The sequence below is a fragment of the Lolium rigidum genome, chromosome 2, assembly GCF_022539505.1.
Source record: "Lolium rigidum isolate FL_2022 chromosome 2, APGP_CSIRO_Lrig_0.1, whole genome shotgun sequence".
Classification (NCBI taxonomy): Eukaryota; Viridiplantae; Streptophyta; class Magnoliopsida; order Poales; family Poaceae; genus Lolium; species Lolium rigidum.
This window is the reverse complement of record NC_061509.1, coordinates 40,447,059-40,473,769: the sequence shown is the minus strand read 5'-3', so window position 1 is coordinate 40,473,769 and position 26,711 is coordinate 40,447,059. Positions and strand designations below refer to the sequence as shown.

The window sequence follows — 26,711 nt, the reverse complement described above, 5'->3', positions numbered from 1 at the left end:
AAGGCTGCGATGTGTTTTTCCCAATCGGTACGCGCCGCACGGAACGCTGAGAGATGCGGCGCTTTTGTATAGATTTTCCCAAGAAAGAATCAAATTCTTGTTCTCATAATGTTCTAGTAGCCTTCAAAACGGAGAATTTCGGTGTATCCATCCCACGGATTGACAGTTCTTGACTCAACGTATTGTTGTACAGTACAATACAATGCTTCAACCGAATTCAGTGGTACTGAGGACGCCAAGGGTTACGGTAGTTATGTGCCCGATGGCCATTCTTAAAGCATCAAGAGCACCTGAAGAGTGGTACTGAGCACGCTCGCCGTCGCATGTGACGCCGTCATCGTCCTCATCGTCGGACAGGCAGGACGAGGAAGGGTCCGTGTTGTTCAAGTTCATCGTCGTCCTCAAGGGCGACCCACACGGCATCTAGATGCTTCCGGATGACTTCGCCGACTTCGCCGCCGACGACTAGCGCCCGGGCTCGCTGCATCTGCGCGAGGATGGCTGCCATTGCTGCTGGTGGATCGTCGACGTGATCTACGACGCACGCGGCAACATGTAACTCCACATCAGCTGGAAGAAGTTCGCGCGCTACCACCGCCTCGAAGCCGGCTTCATGCTCGTGTTCTCCTACTTCGGCGATAGGGACGTGAGCGTCAAGATGTTCGACGAGACGCGTTGCCGCCAGAACTACCACGGCGACAGCGCCGAGGAGGACGGCGACTGAAGAGTGTTGTTTCTTCGCAGCGAAAAAATGGACGAAGGTTTCTGGATGTTCTTCCTCGGAAGAACCAACAGGGGCACCCTCACCAGCTGGATTTTCCAGTTTGGGTGACTGGGTTGAAGGAGATATGCCCTAGAGGCAATAATAAAAGTGGTTATTATTTATATCTCTATGTTTATGATAAATGTTTATATGTCATGCTATAATTGTATTAACCGAAACATTAGTACATGTGTGATATGTAGACAACAAGAAGTCCCTAGTATGCCTCTTAAACTAGCTTGTTGATTAATGGATGATTAGTTTCATAATCATGAACATTGGATGTTATTAATAACAAGGTTATATCATTATATGAATGATGTAATGGACACACCCAATTAAGCGTAGCATAAGATCTCGTCATTAAGTTATTTGCTATAAGCTTTCAATACATAGTTACCTAGTCCTTATGACCATGAGATCATGTAAATCACTTATACCGGAAAGGTACTTTGATTACATCAAACACCACCGCGTAAATGGGTGGCTATAAAGGTGGGATTAAGTATCCGGAAAGTATGAGTTGAGGCATATGGATCAACAAGTGGGATTTGTCCATCCCGATGACGGATAGATATACTCCGGGCCCTCTCGGTGGAATGTCGTCTAATGTCTTGCAAGCATATGAATAAGTTCATAAGAGACCACATACCACGGTACGAGTAAAGAGTACTTGTCGGAGACGAGGTTGAACAAGGTATAGAGTGATACCGAAGATCAAACCTCGGACAAGTAAAATATCGCGAGACAAAGGGAATTGGTATAGTATGTGAATGGTTCATTCGATCACTAAAGTCATCGTTGAATATGTGGGAGCCATTATGGATCTCCGGATCCCGCTATTGGTTATTGGTCGGAGTGAGTACTCAACCATGTCCGCATAGTTCACGAACCGTAGGGTGACACACTTAAAGTTGGATGTTGAAATGGTAGTTCTTGAATATGGAATGGAGTTGGAATATTTGTTCGAAGTCCCGGATATGATCCCGGACATCACGAGGAGTTCCGGAATGGTCCGGAGAATAAGATTCATATATAGGATGTCATTTTATGTGAATAAAATGTCGCGGAAGGTTCTATGGAAGGTTCTAGAAGGTTCTAGAAAAGTCCCAAGAACCACCAAGGTGGCCGCACCCCTTAGGGGCCGGCCACCCCCACATGGGAGGTGGGAATCCCACCTTTGGGTGGGAGTCCTAGTTGGGCTAGGATTGCCCCTCCTATGGAAGGATTTGGTTCGGGTCTTATTCGAAGACTTGGACACCACCTCTTGGGGTTCCACCTATATAATGAGGGACCAAGGGGAGGGGGCCGGCCACCCAAGAACCACCAAGGTGGCCGCACCCCTTAGTGGCCGGCGCCCCCCTCTCCCCAAACCCTAGCCGCCCGCTCCTCCACATCCCGCATAGCTTAGCGAAGCTCCGCCGGACTTCTACACCGCCACCGACACCACGCCGTCGTGCTGTCGGATTCAAGAGGAGCTACTACTTCCGCTGCCCGCCGGAACGGGGAGGTGGACGTCGTCTTCATCAACAACCGAACGTGTGACCGAGTACGGAGGTGCTGCCCGTTCGTGGCGCCGGAACCGATCGTGATCAAGATCTTCTACGCGCTTTTGCAAGCGGCAAGTGAACGTCTACCGCAGCAACAAGAGCCTCATCTTGTAGGCTTTGGAATCTCTTCAAGGGTGAGACTCGATACCCCCTCGTTGCTACCGTCTTCTAGATTGCATCTTGGCTTGGATTGCGTGTTCGCGGTAGGAAAATTTTTGTTTTCTATGCAACGTTATCCTACAAGTGGTATCGGAGCCGTGTCTATGCATAGATGGTTGCACGAGTAGAACACAATGGTTTGTGGGCGTTGATGCTCTTGTTATCTTTAGTTGAGTACTTTGCATCTTTATGGCATAGTGGGATGAAGCGGCTCGGACTAACTTTACATGACCGCGTTCATGAGACTTGTTCCTCGTTCGACATGCAACTTGTATTGCATAAGAGGCTTTGCGGGTGTCTGTCTCTCCTACTATAGTAAAGATTCAATTTACTCTTCTATTGACAACATTAGTATCAACGTTGTGGTTCATGTTCGTAGGTAGATTAGATCTATATCGAAAACCCTAAACCACGTAAAATATGCAAACCAAATTAGAGAGCGTCTAACTTGTTTTTGCAGGGTTTGGTGATGTGATATGGCCATAATGTGATGATGAATATGTATGAGATGATCATTATTGTATTGTGGCAACCGGCAGGAGCCTTATGGTTGTCTTTAAATTTCATGTTGAGTAGTATTTCAAAGTAGTTGTAATAGTTGCTACATGGAGGACAATCATGAAGACGGCGCCATTGACCTTGGTGCTTCGCCGACGATGATGGAGATCATGCCCGAAGATGATGGAGATCATGTCCGTGCTTTGGAGATGAAGATCAAAGGCGCAAAGACAAAAGGGCCATATCATATCACATATGAACTGCATGTGATGTTAATCCTTTTATGCATCTTATTTTGCTTAGATCGCGACGGTAGCATTATAAGATGATCCCTCACTAAAATCTCAAGATAATAAAGTGTTCATCCTTAGTAGCACCGTTGCCAAGACTTGTCGTTTCGAAGCATCTCGTGATGATCGGGTGTGATAGAATCAACAAATGCATACAACGGGTGCAAGCCAGTTTTGCACATGCGGATACTAAGGTGGCCTTGACGAGCCTAGCATGTACAGACATGGTCTCGGAACACGTGATACCGAAAGGTAGAGCATGAATCATATGATTGATATGATGAACACTTTGAGTGTTCGCCATTGAAATTACACCTTGTCTCGTGATGATCGGACTATGGTGTGGTGGATTTGGTTCGTGTGATCACTAAGACAATGCGAGGGATATTGTTTTGAGTGGGAGTTCACCTAGATTTTTAATTATATTGAATTAAAATTTGAACTCATTTTGTCATAAACTTAGTCTAAACTATTGCAAATATATGTTGTAGAGATGGCGTCCCCAATCAATTTTAACCAGCTCCTAGAGAAAGAAAAGCTTAAGAGCAACGGTAGCAACTTCACCGACCGGTTCCGTCATGTGAGGATCTTCCTCTCCGGCGGAAATCTGCAATATGTGCTTGATGCACCGCTAGGTGACCCTCCTGCAGAAACCGAAACCGATGAAGTAAAAGCTGTTTACGAGACTCGGAAAACTCGGTACTCTCAAGTTCAGTGTGCCATCCTGTGCAGTCTGGAATCCGATCTTCAAAAACGTTTTGAGCACCACGATCCTCATGAGTTGATGAAAGAGTTGAAGACTATTTTCGAGACTCATGCGGCCGTGGAATGCTATGAAGCATCGAAACATTTCTTCAGCTGTATGATGGAAGAAGGCAGCTCCATTAGTGAGCACATGCTCGCCATGACCGGGCATGCGAAGAAACTCAGTGACTTGGGAATAGTGATTCCTAACAGACTGGGGATTAATCGTGTCCTTCAATCACCGCCACCAAGTTACAAGAACTTTGTGATGAACTACAATATGCAGAACATGAACAAGGAGTTACCTGAACTCTTTGGCATGCTAAAAGCTGCTGAGATTGAGATCAAGAAAGAGCACCAAGTGTTGATGGTCAACAAGACCACTAGTTTCAAGAAACAGGGCAAATCTAAGGGAAAATTCAAGAAGGGTGGCAAGAAAGCTGTCACGCCTCCTATGAAACCTAAGAACGGCCCTAAGCCTGATGCTGAGTGCTATTACTGCAAGGAGAAGGGACACTGGAAGCGTAATTGCTCCAAGTATCCGGCTGATCTGAAGAGCGGCCTTGTCAAGAAGAAGAAAGAAGGTATATCTGATATACATGTTATAGATGTTTATCTCACTGGGTTCTCGTTCTAGTACCGGGTATTTGATACTCGGTTCGGTTGCTCATATTTGTAACTCGAAACAGGAACTAAAGAATAAACGAAGACTACCGAAAGATGAAGTGACAATGCGCGTTGGAAATGGATCCAAAGTCGATGTGATCGCTGTCGGCACACTTCCTCTACATCTACCTTCGGGATTAGTTTTAAGCCTAAATAATTGTTATTTTGTACCCGCGTTGAGCATGAACATTATATCTGGATCTTGTTTAATGCAAGACGGTTATTCATTCAAGTCTGAGAATAATGGTTGTTCTATTTTTATGAATAATATCTTTTATGGTCGAGCACCACAAAAGAATGGCTTATTTCTGTTAGATCTCGATAGTAGTGATACGCATATACATAACATTGATGCTAAGCGAATTAAATTGAATGATAATTCTACTTATATGTGGCACTCGTCGTCTTGGTCATATTGGAGTGAAGCGCATGAAGAAACTCCATACTCGATGGATTACTTGAATCACTTGACTTTGAGTCACTTGATAGATGCGAAGCATGTCTAATGGGAAAAATGACTAAGACTCCATTTTCTCGGTATGATGGAGCGAGCTACCGACTTATTGGAAATCATACATACCGATGTGTGCGGACCAATGAGTGTAGCATCGCGCGGTGGTTATCATTATGTTCTAACCTTCACAGATGATCTGAGTAGATATGGGTATATCTATTTCATGAAACATAAATCCGAAACTTTCGAGAAGTTTAAGGAATTTCAAAGTGAAGTAGAAAATCAACGTAACAAGAAGATAAAATTTCTACGATCCGATCGTGGAGGTGAATATCCGAGTTATGAGTTTGGCATGCATTTAAAGAAATGCGGAATACTTTCACAATTGACACCGCCGGGAACACCACAACGAAACGGTGTATCCGAACGTCGTAATCGAACTCTCTTAGATATGGTTCGTTCTATGATGTCTCTTACCGATTTGCCATTATCATTTTGGAGTTATGCATTAGAGACAGCCGCATTCACTTTAAATAGAGCACCATCAAAATCCGTAGAAACGACACCGTATGAATTATGGTTTAATAAGAAACCTAAGTCGTCGTTCTCGAAAGTTTGGGGTTGCGAAGCCTATGTAAAAAAGTTACAACCGGACAAGCTAGAACCCAAAGCGGAGAAATGCGTCTTCATAGGATACCCTAAGGAAACTATAGGGTATACTTTCTATCACAAATCCGAAGGCAAAATATTTGTTGCAAAGAACGGAACCTTTCTTGAGAAAAGAATTTCTCACTAAAGAAGTGACTGGAAGAAAAGTAGAACTCGATGAGATTGATGAATCTATACTCGTTGATCGCAGTAGCGCAAGCATCGGAAGTTGTACTCGTACCGCCTACACCGGCAACGAGGAAGCTAATGATAATGATCATGAAACTTCGAACGAGGAAACTACCGAACCTCGCAGATCGACAAGGGAACGTGCCACTCCCGATTGGTATGATCCTTGTCTAAATGTCATGATTGTGGATAACAATGATGAGGACCCCGCGACGTATGAAGAAGTGATGATGAGCCCAGCATTCCAACAAATGACAAGAAGCCATGAAATCCGAAATGGGATCCATGTATGATAACAAAGTATGGACTTTGGTAGACTTACCTCGATAGCCGAAAGGTCGTCGAGAATAAATGGATCTTCAAGAGAAAAACAGATGTCGATGGTAATATTACTCGTCTATAAAGCTCGACTTGTCGCAAAGGGTTTCCGACAAATTCAAGGAGTTGACTACGATGAGACTTTCTCACCTGTAGCGAAGCTAAAATCTGTGAGGATTTTGTTAGCAATAGCTGCATTTTTCGATTATGAGATTTGGCGTATGGATGTCAAAACGGCGTTCCTTAATGGAGACATTGAGGAAGAGTTGTATATGGTACAACCCAAAGGTTTTGTCGATCCTAAAAATGCCGACAAAGTATGCAAACTTCGGCGTTCAATCTATGGACCGAAGCAAGCATCAAGAAGTTGGAACCGACGCTTTGATAAGGTGATCAAAGACTTTGGGTTTATACAAGTGTCATGGAGAGGCCTCGTATTTACAAGAAAGTGAGTGGGAGCTCCGTAGCATTCCCGATATTATATGTAGATGACATATTATTAATTGGGAATGATATAGAACTATTAAGCAAGTGTAAAAGGTTATTTGAATAATAGTTTTTCAATGAAAGACCTTGGTGAAGCATCGTATATATTAGGCATCAAGATTTATAGAGATAGATCAAGACGCCTAATAGGGCTATCGCAGAGTACATATCTGGACAAGATTCTAAAGAAATTTAGAATGGACGAAAGTAAGAAAGGGTTCTTACCTATGTTACCATGCAAGGTCTTGAGTAAGACTCAAGGACCGGCTACGGCAGAAGAAAGAGAAAGGATGAGTAATATCCCCTATGCCTCGGCAGTGGGATCTATCATGTATGCCATGCTATGTACTAGACCGGATATAGCACATGCTGTTAGTTTGACTAGCAGATATCAAAGTGATCCAGGAATGGAACACTGGACAGCGGTCAAGAATATCCTAAAGTACTTGAAAAGAACTAAGGATATGTTTCTTTGTTATGGAGGTGACCAGGAGCTCGTTGTAAATGGTTACACCGATGCAAGTTGGAACACTGATCCTGATGACTCTAAGTCACGATCCGGGTACGTGTTTATATTGAATGGTGCCGCAAGTAAGCTGGGCAAGCTCGAGCGATGCACGGTGGCGAAGTCTTCAACGGAATCCGAGTACATAGCGGCTTCGCAGGCTTCATCGAAGCGGTATGGATGAAGAGGTTCATTGTAGAGCTCGGTGTGGTTCCTAGTGCATTGGACCCATTAATCATTTACTGTGATAACATGGGTGCCATCGCCAATGCACAAGAGCCAAGGTCACACAAGAGGCTGAAGCATATCAAGCTGCGTTACCACTCGATTCGCAAGTACATCGAAGATGGAGAAGTAAAGATTTGCAAAGTACACACTGATCTGAATGTAGCAGATCCGTTGACTAAAGCTCTCCCTAGGGCAAAGCATGACCAACACCGTAATGCCATGGGTGTTAGGTATATTACAATGTAATCTAGATTATTGACTCTAGTGCAAGTGGGAGATCGAAGGAGATATGCCCTAGAGGCAATAATAAAAGTGGTTATTATTTATATCTCTATGTTTATGATAAATGTTTATATGTCATGCTATAATTGTATTAACCGAAACATTAGTACATGTGTGATATGTAGACAACAAGAAGTCCCTAGTATGCCTCTTAAACTAGCTTGTTGATTAATGGATGATTAGTTTCATAATCATGAACATTGGATGTTATTAATAACAAGGTTATATCATTATATGAATGATGTAATGGACACACCCAATTAAGCGTAGCATAAGATCTCGTCATTAAGTTATTTGCTATAAGCTTTCAATACATAGTTACCTAGTCCTTATGACCATTTACGCAGTGGTGTTTGATGTAATCAAAGTACCTTTCCGGTATAAGTGATTTACATGATGAAGCATATCAAGCTGCGTTACCACTCGATTCGCAAGTACATCGAAGATGGAGAAGTAAAGATTTGCAAAGTACACACTGATCTGAATGTAGCAGATCCGTTGACTAAAGCTCTCCCTAGGGCAAAGCATGACCAACACCAGAATGCCATGGGTGTTAGGTATATTACAATGTAATCTAGATTATTGACTCTAGTGCAAGTGGGAGACCGAAGGAGATATGCCCTAGAGGCAATAATAAAAGTGGTTATTATTTATATCTCTATGTTTATGATAAATGTTTATATGTCATGCTATAATTGTATTAACCGAAACATTAGTACATGTGTGATATGTAGACAACAAGAAGTCCCTAGTATGCCTCTTAAACTAGCTTGTTGATTAATGGATGATTAGTTTCATAATCATGAACATTGGATGTTATTAATAACAAGGTTATATCATTATATGAATGATGTAATGGACACACCCAATTAAGCGTAGCATAAGATCTCGTCATTAAGTTATTTGCTATAAGCTTTCAATACATAGTTACCTAGTCCTTATGACCATGAGATCATGTAAATCACTTATACCGGAAAGGTACTTTGATTACATCAAACACCACTGCGTAAATGGGTGGCTATAAAGGTGGGATTAAGTATCCGGAAAGTATGAGTTGAGGCATATGGATCAACAGTGGGATTTGTCCATCCCGATGACGGATAGATATACTCGGGGCCCTCTCGGTGGAATGTCGTCTAATGTCTTGCAAGCATATGAATAAGTTCATAAGAGACCACATACCACGGTACGAGTAAAGAGTACTTGTCGGAGACGAGGTTGAACAAGGTATAGAGTGATACCGAAGATCAAACCTCGGACAAGTAAAATATCGCGAGACAAAGGGAATTGGTATAGTATGTGAATGGTTCATTCGATCACTAAAGTCATCGTTGAATATGTGGGAGCCATTATGGATCTCCGGATCCCGCTATTGGTTATTGGTCGGAGTGAGTACTCAACCATGTCCGCATAGTTCACGAACCGTAGGGTGACACACTTAAAGTTGGATGTTGAAATGGTAGTTCTTGAATATGGAATGGAGTTGGAATATTTGTTCGAAGTCCCGGATATGATCCCGGACATCACGAGGAGTTCCGGAATGGTCCGGAGAATAAGATTCATATATAGGATGTCATTTTATGTGAATAAAATGTCGCGGAAGGTTCTATGGAAGGTTCTAGAAGGTTCTAGAAAAGTCCCAAGAACCACCAAGGTGGCCGCACCCCTTAGGGGCCGGCCACCCCCCACATGGGAGGTGGGAATCCCACCTTTGGGTGGGAGTCCTAGTTGGGCTAGGATTGCCCCCTCCTATGGAAGGATTTGGTTCGGGTCTTATTCGAAGACTTGGACACCACCTCTTGGGGTTCCACCTATATAATGAGGGACCAAGGGAGGGGGCCGGCCACCCAAGAACCACCAAGGTGGCCGCACCCCTTAGTGGCCGGCGCCCCCTCTCCCCAAACCCTAGCCGCCCGCTCCTCCACATCCCGCATAGCTTAGCGAAGCTCCGCCGGACTTCTACACCGCCACCGACACCACGCCGTCGTGCCGTCGGATTCAAGAGGAGCTACTACTTCCGCTGCCCGCCGGAACGGGGAGGTGGACGTCGTCTTCATCAACAACCGAACGTGTGACCGAGTACGGAGGTGCTGCCCGTTCGTGGCGCCGGAACCGATCGTGATCAAGATCTTCTACGCGCTTTGCAAGCGGCAAGTGAACGTCTACCGCAGCAACAAGAGCCTCATCTTGTAGGCTTTGGAATCTCTTCAAGGGTGAGACTCGATACCCCCTCGTTGCTACCGTCTTCTAGATTGCATCTTGGCTTGGATTGCGTGTTCGCGGTAGGAAAATTTTTGTTTTCTATGCAACGTTATCCTACATGGGTGTACCCTCGAGTGTTCTTTCATGGCAGCGAACACACGAAACCTTCGATGTTCGGCCTAGTTAGGTTTAGTTTTTTTGCAATCTTTTATATTTGTGTCAACCATGGTTCAAACTATGTATTAGTTTGTGGAAAAACCATGTTTCAAACTATATCTTCATGTAAACCATATTCCCAATTATGTATTAGTTTGTGGAATATTTCTTCTCTTTATTGAAATAAAAATAAAAATAAACAAAAAAAGTATTTTAATATTTGGGGGAGGCGTTTGGAGGACGCAGCTGGGGAGCGACGCCCTCTAAACGCGGCACGAGCAAAACACATCCCCCAAACGCTCAATCCGGCGCCGTTTGGAAGACGCCACTGAAGATGCTCTTAGCAATAATAGCAGCAACATTGGAGATGTTGGTAGCCGGCGGCGTTTTTGGGACCATTTCCTCTTCGCTGAGTCAAGGAAATGAAACGAAACGTACTAGGACGCGCGCAGAGGACTTTTTCCCATTGCGTCAGTTGTGCTGCAAGTACTACATTTAGTGAGATATTATGAAAACTATTAATTTTGGAGGACCTGTGCATTTACTAGTACTACATTTAGTGAGATTTCTTGGTTGAGGACCTGTGCATGATAAGTCTGTCCAATTGATATTGCTCTCTGCTCATTTACCAAATTATATTTTGTAGCTGATCAAGGATGAATCTGAATGCTCAAGGAAGTTGATGATTACTGTAGCGATTACTCTGTTACTCAACTATTCAGAACAACATCGACGCTGCAATACAACCACGGAACAGAACAACTTTCTCTATTTAGCTACTGTCTGTCTAACTTTGAATGGCTGATACTGAATGGTAATTCAGGCACATACTCAATGGCTGACGTGAGTCATATTGAAGAGTGTCATCTGACTTATGTCAAGATCTGAGCCTGTCATTTGGTTGTGCTATTTCTCTCTGAGTAGTAGTTTGTATTTGATATGAGTGAAGTGCAACAAAATGGAAATATTGGGAAGAGTTTATTTTATTTTTTATAGTTTGTGCCAACTGAAGTATAATTTATGTGAATCATTTTGTGTATATACAGTGTATGTACTGCAAGCTGTTGATCACTGTAGCTAACGTGCAGAGCTACGGCTAAGCTAGCTAGTGTATACCTGATCTAGCTAGTGTATACCTGATCTAGCTAGTGTAGACATGATCTTGATCAAAGAAGCCGCGACAAGCTACTAAAGCTACCCAGTTTGCGTCGACGTGTCCGTATTGTCCAGCGGACACCGCAGACAGCCGAAGGTACTTCCACGGACTCCACGGACAGATAAATTTGCTTTCACGGCTCAGGGCATCTCCAGTGAGCGACCGTTTGTGTCCGCCGTGACCGAAAATGCGTCGTACGTCGTGCACCACCTCCAGCGGCGCGACGCAAAGTGACCGGGCCGTCCGCAGAGACGCAAACCTGGCCCAAATATGCGCCAGGTTTGCGTCTCGGCGGACGCTGCGCGGACGCGCAAAGTGACCGCTTGGTCCTGGCACGGGCCCGCCTGGCAGCGGCACAACTGCTTCGTCTTCGGCGGCATTACTTGCGGGCGGCGCGCCGCAGCCTTTGCAGGGCCGCGTTAATGGCGTGCCTCGGCTTCCGCGAGCGTGCGCAGCTAGTAGACGTGGGCAGCTAGCAGACGCAGCGTCGATGCGTCTTCTCCGCCAGTACTGGCAGCGAGGCGTCGCTTCGGCAGTCTGCGGCTGCCTCGCGTGCCGCGCGTAGTAATGGAGATGCCCCGTGTGGCGCGGCCGTCGCCGTGCCTCGGACCTATATAAACAGGGGGGCCAGCATCTCATCTCCTCCGCACTAAACCCTAGCCGCCGCTGCCGTAGCGCCACTCAGTAGATCCACCATGAGCAGCCGCCGGCGCGGCCGGCTGCCTCGCCTCCACCTCCACCTTCACCTCCCACTCCACCTCCCCCGGCCTCGAGCTCCGACGACGGGTTCGACTCCGACGACAAGCACCGACCTCCTCCACCCGGTCGGGGACGCCGCGGACCCGGGCCGGAGCGGAGAAGGAAGCAGAGGAGGAGCGGGCGGGCCATGCGGCTGTCGACGCCGAGCTGGAACAGCCGCAGCGCGGCGGCCGCCGCTGCGGCCGAGGACTCGACTCGGAGATTTCATGATCATCCGATGACCACGATGCGCCGACGCCGGAGGAGAAGGCGGCGAGCAGCGGGCCCTCGTCGCGTCTTTCGAGACGCTCAAGGACGAGGCCGTCAACGCGAGGCCGGAGCAGGCACCGCAGAGGACGCGGCGCCGCACCGAGCCATAGCGGCCGCGCGGGAGGCGGCGGAGAAGCAGGCCACGGAGCGACGCAACGACGGTGCCGGCCCGTCAGGAACCAAGTAGTCTAGGTCTTCTATAGTTTTTATGTACTTTCTATGTTTGGTTTTCATATGAATCAATCGCTCGTGGTAGAAAACCAAAGGAATTGTAAAGATCAAACTATGTTGCAATTCAAAAATGGGTCGCCCCGGTGGGAGCACACCCAGACGCAAACGGACGCGCGGTCAAAATATGTTCGCTGGGCGACGCAAACGGACGCTGCCGATCACGTTTGGGCGTCTGAAATGTGTCGCGCGATGCCCTCAGTCAATACACGCAACGGACTCTGTGGACGCGTCCGTCTGCATCCTGAGTTGTGCATCAAACTCATCCAGTCTACCAAACGCGCCCTAGGGCACGCCTCTGGGCTTCTCCTTGTCCTCGCCGTCGTGTCGTTCATATATGCTCCACCTCCACATCCCCCGAGACCTAACCATCGCCAATCCGGCAATCCGCAGCATGCACGCCGAGTGGCGGCCCATGCAAGGGTCCGACCCCGCCGCCGGAGGCGATTGGCGCGCCCAGCTCCAGCCTGAGGAGCGCAGCAGGGCCGTCCATAAGATGTATGGCCTCTTAACTGATTTTGCTTTGTTTTCGGGTCAAGTTCGTCACCGGTACATCTGATACTGCTCTGATCCATCCATAGGACAAAATTAATTTCCCGCTGGGATCATCTTGTAACGTACCTGATTCATATTCAACCTTAACTAGAATTATGCTATGGTCCTATCTTCCATAGATCAGATGTAGTAACGAGATACAACGAGGAATTGGGGATCTGTGGTAGGTGGATGAGACTTGGAGAGGAGGAAGAAGAAGCAACGGTCAGTTTTACTGTTCAATTGGACGATCCACTTCACCACTTGACAGCTCAATGGCAGCTCTAAATAGACAGCTAAGTACTACTTGACTGGCCCACGAGCTTGACGCCGTCCCTGCACGCTTAGGCCTTCTTCAGTCATGCTCCGTATTCCCACCGTCAGTCATGGCCGGTGTGACAAATTATATCTGATGAATAATTGAACACAAGCTGCAAATTCAGTATAACGCATAATATCACACCGTTTGATCTCCTAGGGGAAACCATGCTACTAGCACAGTGCCAGGATGCAGTTTGTTCTGATCTATCGTACAATTACCCTGTTACCCAAGGGATATGCCTCACATTATCGCAAGTCGGGACTAGATTAACCCTCGTAGCACTTTCTTTGTCTTAGCATAACGAAAACTGTGCCTTGCTTATAGGAATGGAGGGAGTATGTGAGTGAGAATTGGAGATCTACCTTAGTTGGCTGCTCTTCCTACCCGTTCCAGCTTACTCAGATGCCACAGATTTTGTTACACACTTGTTGAAAGCAATTCATCCCTAATTTATCCACATTTTGTGTTATATGTGTAGGATGGAAACTCTGCAGAAGTGTCTGCCAGTGTCAGTGCCAGAGAGGCTGAACGAATTTCTAGAAATTGCTGTGCAATTCGAAGAGAATATCTATACCGCAGCGACCAACCATGTAATTTAACTTATCCTCTTTCTCAGAGCAGGCTTGATGTGGGGTATTAATAGAGCAGAACTGTCTCCAAATGCTGTAGCAGATTTTTAGTCATTTTAAGTACCTTTAGCAGGTTCCTTCATATTGTGGGACTTTGGATGACTGTTTTGGCTCTCCAGCTACCAACACTTTCTTTACATGCTCTTGGGACAATATCCCATTGTTTCTCATGCTTGGTCTATCTTGTATTGTTGCACCTCAAGTTGCTTCAGTCAGTTACTCTTCCAATTCATGTTTGTATGCCATGTGTCCATGCATCTGAAATTGTTATATATGAAGTCGAACTATCTTCTGTTAAAAAGACAGCAATACCCAAGCCCATGGGATGCGAAATGGTATTCAATCATTTATCTCAGACCAAAAATCAATTAAGACCTTACTCCCTCCTTCCCTCTGTTTGAACGAGCTTCATCTTAATTGCATCTAATCCAGTTCGGTGAATAAAATTCAAATGGATTTACTTGGCTGCAGTGTACCATATCACTATTTCCAATTGGTATTTCTGGTCGACTTGTTTATTTGTGGGAAATCACCTCCTTTTTGTATTGGAGCAGTTTTATCATATTGCTTGATGACTATTGTGATTCTGTTACTATCTTGATTTGGATCTTCTGTTCATATCACTTATTTGAGACATGTGTTTTGCTGCTTAAATGACCTTTTTGTATGATTATGATTCAAATGTTAAAAGATCAAGCACTTTCTCAACTGTGCTAAACTGTTAATCAGACCAGAACTGTTGGTTGCAAACCACTATTACTCTATCAGTAATTTGGTATAAACTTTTTTTTTTCTTTTGTATTACTCAGTCTGACTATCTTCGGAAGATTTCTCGGAAATTGCTCACTATGGCTCCTGTAAATGCGCAAGTGATTTCAAACCAAAACAACCCGGTTCAAGGTACGGTATTCAGTAAACTGAGTGTTGCACATTTTATCTTCTTCGCTTGTATGGCATTTTTTTTGCTTCATCAAGTGCTGAGATTATGCGTTTTATTGTATTGAATCAACGTCCACCCTCTCTGGCATCATGTTATTTGTTGGCTTATTCATTGTATTGTGGTAAAGTATGAACCTTGGTTTTATGCAGCATATGCGGACTCTACTGCTCAAACAGGCCATGCAGGTGGAGGTAATTGGCAGGAGGAGATATATCAAATGGTAATACATAATGTTTATATCATCATTTTTGACACTCCCTTTGTTGGAACTTTCTAAAATTCATGGACAGTGGCAATAGAAGAAAGAGGTTTAGATTGCCCTGATCTAGATTGTTCGAAGATGAAACAACACACCATGTTGGATGTTGGGTCCTTTTACTTTTGCACTTCATATCGCCCATCTCTTCTTCTTTTGGTTTGTGTCCGAACAAACTCCTTCTTCTGTGTAAATGTACCACATTCTCACAGTCCTCTTATAAGGTATATATCAAATGTATCGGGGGTTATGTATGAATGCAGGCTATGGAACATATAGTATGTTAGTATCTAGATGTAGTAAAGCCACAGTACAGTTAGCAGTCCTCATTAAAGCGGTTTTATTTACTGGCCATCGTAGGTGTTTACTTTGTTTTAAATTTTTATGCTTCGAATAGGTATTTGAAATGCTACTGCCATATTTTCTGACTTGATGACAAACCGTGGTCTATTAATTGTTCTGTTTTCATCTCTAAGCTTATGTACCAAATTTATGTGTATGTGGTCTTTGGTGTCAACAGATTAAGAGGTTGAAGGGCCAATACTTTGTAGAACTCAATGAATTGTTCAATAAGGTCTCTGTGAAGCTACAGCAGATTGACAGCCTCATACCACCTCAAGAGCCATCTGAGCAGTATGAATTATTGAAGAGATTTAAAATAATGTTGGACCGTATATTACAAGTTCTGCAAATTAGTAAGAGTGCTATCCAGCCTTCTATTAGGCACAAAGTTCCGCAATGCGAGGAACAGATTATCCGTATCTTGACTTCACGAAGAAGGAAGCTAGTGCAACCACAAGCACCGCAACGGTTCCAGCCACCTGCAGGACAAGCTTCTAATTTCAACATTTCACATCAACAACATCCTTCCCAAAGTCTGTCGCAGCATGATAGTCATACCAATCTTCAAGCAAGTTTGTCAAGCATGAGCACCAGATTACAATCCTCTAGTGCAGCTGTTCTCCGGCATGTACCTGTGCATCCAACAACAAACTTCTGTTTCCCCGCACAGCAAAATGGTTCAAACGTAGAGCGGCAGGCAGGCTATGCTGTGGAGGCTGCTCAAGGAAGCAATTTCAGTTCCTGGCAGTCTGGTTCAATGGGTGGCACATTACGACAGGGAAGCGCTGGGCTGATGCAGGGTACGATGAATGTTCAACTGCAGACAGGCAGTAGTAGCATGTTATCTCACCTCTCAGGGCAGAGGGAACACATGACCAAGCGGAAGTGGCGCGACACCCTTTGATTTGGTTTTAGGAACATGGTAGGATTGTTTTGGCAATTGTGTATTGCTTGGATTTAATGTTGAGAAGGGGCTGGATCCATTGAGAAGTGCATAAGATTAGCTTTTAAAAAGAAGTTCAAGATGCCCTAATTCGGACTCCCCATGCAACTGATATGGATGGTGAAAGTGAGAGCTATCTCAGCCATCTGAAGCAGAAGTGTGGGGGACTTCATTTCGAACTTCTGCACTCAAGATGTTGTGAGAGAACCTGTACAATGTAAGAACAGTGGATTTGTTTCTTTCGGTGCTTGGTGGGAAAGTTTAAATTCATATTTACTATGTACCTTTTGTGAGCTCTGTATTTTCCTATAGCTAGAGGATTACCCCACCCGTTGCAATGGGTATTTATAGAAAGTAAAATGCTATACATACAATAGTTGTAAGCGGCATGAAATGAACAAATAATCCATTTGGGCATAATTTAATATTAATATAGAATGTCAATTGTGTAAACAAAATATTTTCTATAGAGTAGTACAATTCATGTGTTTGCCTTTTAGTTAATCTCAAGCCGAAACTTACAATTATATGCATAGAATCAACTAAGAAGATGGTAGATGCTAAATGTGAATGGCAAAGCTTGAGAGTCGACGATCAGCCCACCCACTTGTGATTTGTATCATTGTGATGATCCGAAAAACAAAGTCTATATTCAAATACATTTTCGCTTCACGTGCTCTTTGATGAAGATCTACTTTTATATCAAGAGAGCTAAGGACCGGATGTGGCCACCATAAGCGGACCTAGGAAAAGTTTGAAGCCTAGACAAAATAAATTTAGTGTGCTAATTTTATATCAAATACATATGAAATACGAACAAAAACAAGCCTGTCGGGCCGGAAGCCCAAGAAGCTGCCCGCCGCACGGGCAATTCCGGCTAGCCGCCCGCAAGTGGGATGCTAGGTCCGCCCCTGTGGCCACCACTCATGATTTAGGTGATATTATTTCCTTCAAAAAGATCAGGTAATATGGAGAGTCGATGTGGATAGACGGTGAGAATCGCACGGTGACACGATAGACTGCATCCTAAAGATAGACTGCATTTAAATGCATTTTAGTTGAGTTTTACTTTATACCAGTAAGGCATGTATAACGGTGATATCTTAGCACTGCCAGACGATAAATATTGAGTTAGATGAGAGAGAATGTAAAAAAAAAAAGGATTTTTTTTTGCGGTGATATCTTAGCACTGCCAGACGATAAATGTCTTCTCTTAATTAAGAGATTATCTCTTGGCATAATTTCTTCATCATAAATTTAAGATATCTGGTTACTAATGATAAAATTAAAAAATTATCCATCATACATCATATTTTATTGTTATATCTAAATTACGTGACGATATTAAGTCTTTTCAAGCATTGCACATGGTCTAAGAGCCAAAAGATATAGACGTGCAAGAGTTGCCAATGGTTTGGCAGCACTGGCTCGCCCAACAAACCAGAGAGTTTTTCTGTAAAAAAGAAAAAGAAAAAGAAAACACTCTGCCACTCCTCTCTTCTGAGAGCGTCTCTCCTCGTCTACCTCCGTCCCCGCGGCCGCGAGACTAACCATCGCCAATCCGCATGGACGCCAACCGGCGGCTCACGCAGGGGTCTGACCCCGCTGCCGTCGGCGGCGGAGTTGATCCGAACGCCCGCTCCGGAGGCGACTGGCTGCTGCAGCCCGAGGATCGCAGCAGGGTCGTCAATAAGATGTAGGGACTAATCGATTTGATTTGATTTGCTCTCCCCTCCCTCTAATCATACTGATTCCATCCTTCCTCCGCCATTTCTTGGTTTCCCCGCATATAATGAATTTTCCGGTCAATTTTGCCACCGATTCACAAGTTGCGTTATACATTTAGAGTGGAAACTCTGAGGATGCATCTGCCAGAGGGATTGGACGAACTTCAAAGAATCGCTGTGCGATTGGAAGAGAGTATCTATGGCGTAGCGACCAACCAGGTGATTTGACCTATCTGCTCTATTTCTCGGACCAGAGCATTGTTTATGTGCTAGCAAAAGAGCATAACTGTCTCCATATGCTGTACATGTTTTTTAGCTGCCAACATTTTTTTATACATGCTGTTGGGAATAAATCTTGATTGTTTTCCCATGCTTGGGACCAAGGCCATGGAGGCCATTTGGAGCACATCCAGTCAGGGCCGGCTTTATCTTTTGCGTGGCCCTTGGGCGAGGCGATGAAAGAGGCCCCTAAAATACCCTTTTTACAATGTTCTGAGCATCCGGCGAAGGCTGCAAATCATCAACTTGTATCATCATCTTGTTCGGGATCATACTCTGCCTTTGAAAAATGGACATCAACACTACTTGTTGCTGAAACATATGTATTTAAAGCACTTCTTTGTGATGCAATAAGTTGATTCGCTCATTTATTTTCATCCTTTTTTGTAGCACCCGATTTATGTTTCTCTTTTGGCATTATGATACCTAATATTATGAAGAAATTAAATACTCTTTCCGTCCCACGAAAGTTGTCTGAATTTGCCTAGGTTCGAATGTACCGAGACACTAAATACATCTAGATACATCCAAATTTTGACAAACTTAAGATAATTTTCATGAAATGGAGGGAGTACATCTCTTACAATATTTACACAGGATGGTAGTAAGTCGGGACCACAAAATTTCTGATCCGTAACCAAATAAGTCAGGAACACGGGCGATCTGGGAGCCTAGGAGTCCAAGCGAGGGTGCGAGGCGGAGGCGCTCGAGTCTTGGACCGAGTCGATCGCTGGCCTTGTTTCTTTCCGTCACATTCGGCCGTTCTCAGCGCTTTCTCGTTGCTTAACTTTTTTTTGTGTGGATAATGGGCTCTGAAAAATCCCCTCATGAATGGCTTTTCGCCTTGCCCAAAGGGTGACTAGAACTTTGACAAAATCATGCCCATGTAGGGACTCCATCATGGTGAATATCCATATTTTTGCAGAAGGTTCCATAGTTGCAAACATATGCTCGGCCACCTCCTCATCTCCTAGAGCCCACACACTTCTAGCCATCGCACATTCCATCTGCGAATGGTGCCATGAGTCAGCGACTGCACACAAAGTACAGGCATGTGTAGTTGACATATTACGATGATGCAACAAATCTGCTGTAGGTAAAGATTGCTTGGCTAACCGCCATAGAAAGACTTCTATTTTTTAGGGGACATCTACCTTCCACATTTTCGTCCAACACTTTGTATCTCGAGAGCTGTCATAGCTGGTTGAACGTCCATCTAGCCAAGCTTCCCTTCTCACTTTAGTATCCACAAGCATGCGATATGCAGATCTTACTGTGAAGAAGCCTCGCTTTTCAAAATTCCAAGTCCAAAAGTCTCCAACAGACCGAGTACATAACGGAATACTCTTAATTGTGTCTATATCCACCCGTACAAAGAATTGTTTAACTTCTCCATATCCCAGGACGCAGATGTAGAGTCGATCAGCTCACTTACCAGAATTGGAGGATCAGCCGCTAGGCAAGCAATTGGTCTAGCCAGTTTTGAGTCCAAATACGAGTAGATGTTCCATCACCAATGCGGCGAATGAGACCCTGTGTAAGAACCTCCCTCCCTTCTATCAATGCACGCCATATCTGTGAAGGGTGATTACCCAATTCAGCGTCCAGAAAATCAACATTTGGATGATAAACTGCTTTGATAATCCGAGCGCTCAATGTTGTAGAATCTTGGAGAATCCGCCAAGCTTGGCGGGCTAGAAGGGCGAGGTTAAAAAGTTCAGTATCCCGAAAACCTAGTCCTCCCATGTATTTAGGTTTCGTCATCTCCTCCCACGAGACCCATGCGGTCTTACGTTCCCCCTCTTTACTGCCCCACCAAAATTTTCTAATAAGAGCATCAATATGTTGCCCTTGTTGCTTAACTGTGTTTGTTTCTCTCCATAGCCTTGTTTCTTTCCATGAATACGTCGCGCTGGGCCTTTGGCCCTTTTCCAAATTCTTTTTCCAGCGGGAAGGTACAGAGGAGAGATGCGCTGACGGGCCCCTCCCAGGCAGTGGCCCATGGGCGTTGCCCATGGTCGCCTAGGGCCAGAACCGGCCCTGCATCCAGCTATGTTAGCATTTTCACACTTAGTATACATACAAATTGTAAGTTAATAAGCTAACTATGTTTTCAATTTTATTTGTTATTTACATAACTGATAGACCAAAACGGTGATCATGATCTTCGTTATTCCCTATCACGTGTTGAATCTTGTAGCCTTAAGTTGCTTCAGTTAGTTAGTCTTCCAATTCATGTTTGTATGTAAATGTCTCCGTTCAATAAGTTAATAATTGCTTTATGATTATGATTCAAATGTTAAAATCTCAAGCACCTTCTCGACCATGCTAAACTGCTAATCACACCAGAATTATTGGCTGCAAGTCACTGTTTACTATATTAGTAATTTGGTATAAAATTTTATATCATTTTCTTTTGTATTGCTCAGGCTGATTATTTGAGAAAGATTTGTCTGAAAATGCTCTCTGTGGAGGCGGAGACACAACAGGCTCCTGGAAATGCTCAAATGATTCCAAATCAAAACAACCCTGGTCAAGGTACAATATGAGTGTTGCACATTTTATCATTGTTGCTTGTATGACTGTTTTTTACTGCATCAAGTGCTGAGATTATGCGCTTTACTGCATTAAATCAACCTCCATCCTCTCCGGCATCATGTATAAGAATTTGCATCTAGCTTATCTGACGTGTGTCCATAGTTATTAAACCTGGAGTGGTTATCTTCATGGTAAATTGACTAAGCTGACCGTATTGAGCTTCTGTGTTCCTTCACCATATTTGGTTCTTTGATTTCTGAACCTTTTTTCTGTCAAGTGGTGCTAGGCTTCATAATCGTTGCAATCTGACATCTAGTTCAATTGTGTCTCTATACGTTGTTGACGGCAAGTGCACCAGTTTTCCAATCCATCCTACAATGTACTTGTAACTTACAAGTTGTTGGTTTGTTCATCGTTGTCCTCTCTGACAACCTTGATTTTTATGCAGCATCTGAGGACTCTACTGCTCAGACAGGACATGCAGGTGCAGGTGATTGGCAAGAGGAGATATATCAAATGGTAAGAAATGATATTTACTTTTGCACTTCATGTTGCTCGTATATTCTTCTTTGGTCTGTGTTCCAACAAACTCTATCTGGAACTATAACCGGAATTTAATACAACAATGCAATAGTCTGCCGTTGTGGATGCACTACATTCTAACAATGTTCTTATAACATTTATCGACGCGGATTTGCTACCATGGTGGCTAGCTATGCACCCACCATTAGCCATTGGATATAGTGTGCAAGAAATTCAAGGGATCAAGATTCCTATGTGTAGCAGTAGAGTGAGCTAACGGAAATATCAATGGCATTACAGCCGTTAGGGTGCTGGCCAAATTGGAATACATGGAATGTTGTATTCTACAATGTAGAATCTGGGTAAATAAGTGAAGTGCAATTTCAACTGTAGTACAAAAATAAATACGCTTCATAGTACACCTGATTTCTACATTTGTTTCTACACTTTCAGATAGGATTGGCTCTATAGTTTATAAAGCAGCATGCCCTCTGGACCTTGCCTTCCTGCATCCTGGATTTACTACACTTTTTTGTACACATGTAATTGCAACATGAATGGTAATACAGTCAGAACTTCGTTCAATATTAAATACATGCATGCGTTGGTTTTTGAAGGTTGCGAATTCTTCTGGGAACTTATGCCATTATAGCTAAAAACAGATTAAAACAACCGGTCAAATTATAGCATCCTTTGTGAAGGGAGTATTCCAATCCTTGGAGCCTGGCTTTGACATGCTTCGTCTAAACTGGGTTTGAAAATTGAAACTACCATTCTCACAGGCGTTTGTTTTGGCATGCTGAACCTACATGCTCTATTTCCTTGTACCGATGATAGTACAGATGATACGCTGGCAGCTGAACTGGCCAACTAATGGGACATTGCAAATTGCAACTCAAATGGCAGTTAAGCATGTTGCAACTCAAATGACAATTTAGCTGTACGTTTTACTCTTCCCACTGAAGTAAAATGGCCATCGAATGGGACACTGGAAATTGCAACTCAAATAGCACCTAAACTGACCACCGAATAGGCAAAAGCAGTGAACCATGCATATGGACATTGCAAATTGCAACTCCAATGACAGTTGAACTGACCAACGAGTAGGCAAAAACAAAACATGTGTATGGACATTGCAAATTGCAAATCCAATGACAGTTTTCTAGTACTCTATTCACACTTAGAATTTTTAACAGGTTTTAAAATTAAAAAAAGATAATTATCCACATGGTTTGTTGATAGCTATAGCAAAGAAAATGACATAGCAGAAAGCAAGAGATTACAGTTTGTACTGCGATTATAATTCCAGTTGGCGTTCGTTTTGACCTCCACACACAGCGTGACCCCGGGTTACAATACTCGACGATTAAGGGGTTGTCGCGGAGGTACGACAACGCCTCCAGGTCGCTCTTGGACATGAAACATGCGGATGATCCGGCGCACTTGTTGGCCTTCTTCTCCTCGAAGACTGTCACCTCGCCGTGCCGTGGACGGTCTGAGCCATGCTTGAGGACTGAGCTTTTCGGGGAAGCCATGACTGCAGATGATGCTGAAATATTCTTATGCTTCTGATGTAATTGCCTGTCTTCAGAAAGACCCATCCTCCACATCTTGGGTGGCCTGGATGACACGGCTGGATGGATGAGCAAAGTTGACATCTACATCAGCACAATGGAAAGTGATGCCCAATGATCGCCCAACTGCATGAACGGCACGATTTGCAAATTTTGTTAAAAGCATGTCAATGCAATATAAAGGAACGTGATATTTATTTTCATGGCGCCGCACTGGTTCATTGTGTTTTCGTAATCTGGGAAAAGGTGTATCAATGTGAGACAAAATCTAGCAGAAGATCAATTACCTTTCTGAGTTCCGCTAGCCTGAAATTTCTCTTAGCCTGTCGAACAGCCAGGCAGTCTTCCGGAGTTTATCCTCCCTCGAACGCCTTGGCCATTATTCATAAACATTAGAGTAAGGAACAGAAAAGTCAAATTGTTTGGCCATTCAGAGATAGCAAAGGTTGCGGCGATCAGCACAGACGGACTGGATCGGGTGGATTCCACTCTTCTTCGATGAAGATTTTGCCTTCACAATTACCGTGGATATTCACCACCTCATACAAGTAAAGCCACCAAGCATGATATCTGCAATTGTTAGGGACAAAGCAAAACGGAATTTAGTGGATGGCACAAAGCAATTCTGGAACCACGATCCCCCTTCCTGGAGGTGAATACTTTGCATATCATTGAACTTGACCTTGGTAAGTGAGTGAACAAGAGGAAGAAAACCAAAAGATACACATGGAGCATGATGCTCCACATTATTAACAGCTCTGACTATTCCTAAGTTTAGTAGACATTTGTGCTGCTAGATTCAGATACATGAACAGATTCGTGACTGAAGACCAAAAAAATTACAAAGCCTCTACTACATCATGAATAGATCCAGAAATCCACATAAGCAAGCATTATCAGAAACAGGTTGTGGACTATCGAGGCACTCAACTACTGGAATCCAGTAACAGGAGAGAGAAATACTGAAGGTGGAGACTAGCAGCAGGGACCTAGTCTCGCCCAAAAAATACAGAACAGAAGCAGCCCTCCTCCCTCCTGTCCGTATGCCACATCCGGTGAGGATCTCATAAACTCCATCCTCGCGACTCGCAGCACGCCGCGGCTAGAGTAGGGCTCCTTCCTCCTTGTCGACATGGGAGACGCAGAGACAGGCGCCATGGGAGAGGAGGATGGAGGGGTGTCGGGCGCTGTCGGGAGAATGCAGCGAGGGAAGCCCTCCGTGCCCGAGGAGGCACGGTGCCGGCCGAGATCGAAACCCCATGGCAAGGTCAACCACGGAAGCACCCCACCGCGCGATTCAGTTTGACCGGAGATGGCAAGAAGAGGGAAATCGACGGTGAAGTCAACAACAAACAATTTCAGCAACATCTTTACAACAGATAAAAAGGCACATACTCAGAAAAGAAAATTCGCGTAGGAGATTAGTAGGCGAGAGAAGAAATTAAGGAGATAGATATTCAAGAAATCAAGATTTAGACTAACAAATCCTGGGAGATCAGCAAAAAAATGAAATGGAAAAAAGAATGTCCACCTTCAGTCACTGCTTCGGTGTGGCTCATCGTCCTCCTCAGAGCAGCAGGAGATGAGGAGAACCTGGCCGGCCATCTCGGAGCAGCAGCAGGCGAGTTACCGAGCCGCCCCATCCCGAACAGCCCCGGCTCCCCTGTGCCTACTCCAACGCGCCGACCGGGCTCACCAAAATCTGGTAGAAGCGATGCAGATAGCCGGTGGAGAAGAACCAGGGCGATCTAGCACCTCCACCACGCGCGACCCGCCCCAGCTCCATCCCGCCCGTTCGATCTGAGGGTCTGAGGCCCGCCCGTCGACTGCCACCGGCGCAGCACATCCATGGCCGAAGTAACGGGGCGGCGTGGCTAGCATCGTGCAGGTGGTCCGCCGCCCTCGCTCGCGCCGTGGAGTGGGTGGCCAAGCCGCTCCGCCGCCGGCACCTTCCTTGGCCACCCCGCCGACTACCCGAGGGGTACATCTTCGCATCCCCGCTCCAGCCATCTCCCAGCATCCGCCGACAAGGACGTCAGTGACCAGTCGAAGCAGTACTTGTGGGGGAGTCCGGGGGCGGCACCATTGGCAGCGATTGTGGGGAAGAAAGCAAAGTGGGTGGAGAAAATGGGTGGAATGGGGGGAGATAAGATGTACGCGTAGCACTCTGAACTCTGAAGTAGAGCGGGAGGCTGCTCTGTGCTCTCGGTGTGACGGCGTTGGATTATTCTGTTATCATCTTTGTGCTCTCGTTACGTAGTATCGTGCTTCATATACGAGATCTAATGGATGGATGCATATGCACAGCTAGCCACCTAGGTAGCCCACTATTTTGGTAACATTTATATTATATGGATAGGAAATTTGTATGAGTATGTGCTATGGAGCATACAACCATACAGTATCTTAACATCTAGATCTTGTGAAGTCACGAGGTAGTTAGCAGTCTATGAACGTGATTTTATTTAATGGACATCATATGTTGTTGTTTTCTTATTCCTATGCTTCTAATGGCTACTTGAAATATCTTGCCGGTGCCATATCTTCCGACTTAGTGACAAAACATGGTGTTCTGTTTTCATCTCCATATATAGCTTCTGCACCAAACTTATGTGTAAGTGGTCTTTGTTTTTGACAGATTAGGAGTTTGAAGGAGCAACACTTTGCAGAGCTCAATGAATTGTTCAATAAGTTATCTGTGAAGCTACAGCATGTTGACAGCGTCGTACCGTGTCCAGTGCCATCTGAGCTGTATGAAAGAATGAAGATCTTTAAACTAATGTTGGGCGGTATATTAAAAATGCTGCAAATTAGCAAGAGTAGTATCCAACCTGCCCTGAGGGACATGGTTCCTCTATACGAGAAACATATCATCAACATCTTGGCTGCAAGACGGTTCCAGCCACCTACAGGACAAGCTCCTAATTCTGACATTTCGCGGCAACAACAGCCTTCTCAAAACCTACAGCAGCATGATAGTCATACTAATCCTCGAGCTAGTTTGTCAAGCATGAGCTCCGGATTACAGTCCTCTAGTGCAGCCGGTATCCGGCATGCACCTGCTGTTTCAGCAACAAACTTCAGTGTCCCCACACAGCAAAATGGTGCAAACATACAGGATCAGGCTGGATCTAATTCGGAGGCTGCTCAAGGAAGCAATTTCAGTTCCTTGCGGTATGGTTTGATGGGTGGTGGGTTACGACAGGGAAGAACTGGGCTGATGCAGGTAAGAGTGAATGCTCAACAGCAGACAGGTAGAAGAAGTAGCAGTAGCATGTTATCTCACCTCTCAGGGCAGAGGAAACACATTATCAAGCGGAGGTGGCGTGACACTTTCTGATTCGGTGACATGAGAGAACTTGTACAACAGCAATGTATAAGCACATTGCTTAATATTTTGTTGTAAATAGTTGGATCTTAGTAAACACAAATGAATGAACATATCCACCAAGTCTATCGTTGACAACAGTGATGTAAGAGTATTGAATTTATAAACTAAAGAATGGCAGACTAACTAATCACATTGGGTCAATGAACATCTACTCTTACGACAAATGATCTCATTCAGTTGAGAC

The 26,711-nt window shown here is 44.6% G+C and overlaps 2 protein-coding genes across 2 annotated transcripts; both read left to right on the top strand.

Annotated features, from left to right (window-relative positions):
* Positions 1-12,924: 12,924 nt before the first annotated feature.
* LOC124689562 (mediator of RNA polymerase II transcription subunit 15a-like) lies at positions 12,925-16,789 on the top strand. The gene is made up of 6 exons (XM_047223074.1): positions 12,925-13,028; positions 13,865-13,976; positions 14,825-14,915; positions 15,105-15,175; positions 15,732-16,137; positions 16,216-16,789. The coding sequence occupies exons 1-6, from the start codon at positions 12,925-12,927 to the stop codon at positions 16,455-16,457; spliced, it is 1,026 nt and encodes a 341-aa protein (XP_047079030.1). The 3' UTR covers positions 16,458-16,789.
* Positions 16,790-17,976: 1,187 nt separating this feature from the next.
* Positions 17,977-26,654, top strand: LOC124691624 (mediator of RNA polymerase II transcription subunit 15a-like). Its single transcript, XM_047224912.1, has 5 exons — positions 17,977-18,192; positions 18,343-18,442; positions 20,932-21,040; positions 21,489-21,559; positions 25,775-26,654. Exons 1-5 carry the CDS (start codon positions 18,062-18,064, stop codon positions 26,474-26,476), a joined length of 1,113 nt encoding a protein of 370 aa, XP_047080868.1. The 5' UTR covers positions 17,977-18,061; the 3' UTR covers positions 26,477-26,654.
* Positions 26,655-26,711: the final 57 nt, after the last annotated feature.

Coding starts and splice junctions, on each gene's coding strand:
- LOC124691624 (XM_047224912.1), top strand. CDS start 18,062: ATGGACGCCAACCGGCGGCTCACGCAGGGGTCTGACCCCGCTGCCGTC. Junction 18,443..20,931: donor ATGGCGTAGCGACCAACCAG/GTGATTTGACCT, acceptor TGTATTGCTCAG/GCTGATTATTTGAGAAAGAT. Junction 21,041..21,488: donor TCAAAACAACCCTGGTCAAG/GTACAATATGAG, acceptor ATTTTTATGCAG/CATCTGAGGACTCTACTGCT.
- LOC124689562 (XM_047223074.1), top strand. CDS start 12,925: ATGCACGCCGAGTGGCGGCCCATGCAAGGGTCCGACCCCGCCGCCGGA. Junction 13,029..13,864: donor AGCAGGGCCGTCCATAAGAT/GTATGGCCTCTT, acceptor TTATATGTGTAG/GATGGAAACTCTGCAGAAGT. Junction 16,138..16,215: donor TCAAGCAAGTTTGTCAAGCA/TGAGCACCAGAT, acceptor ACTTCTGTTTCC/CCGCACAGCAAAATGGTTCA.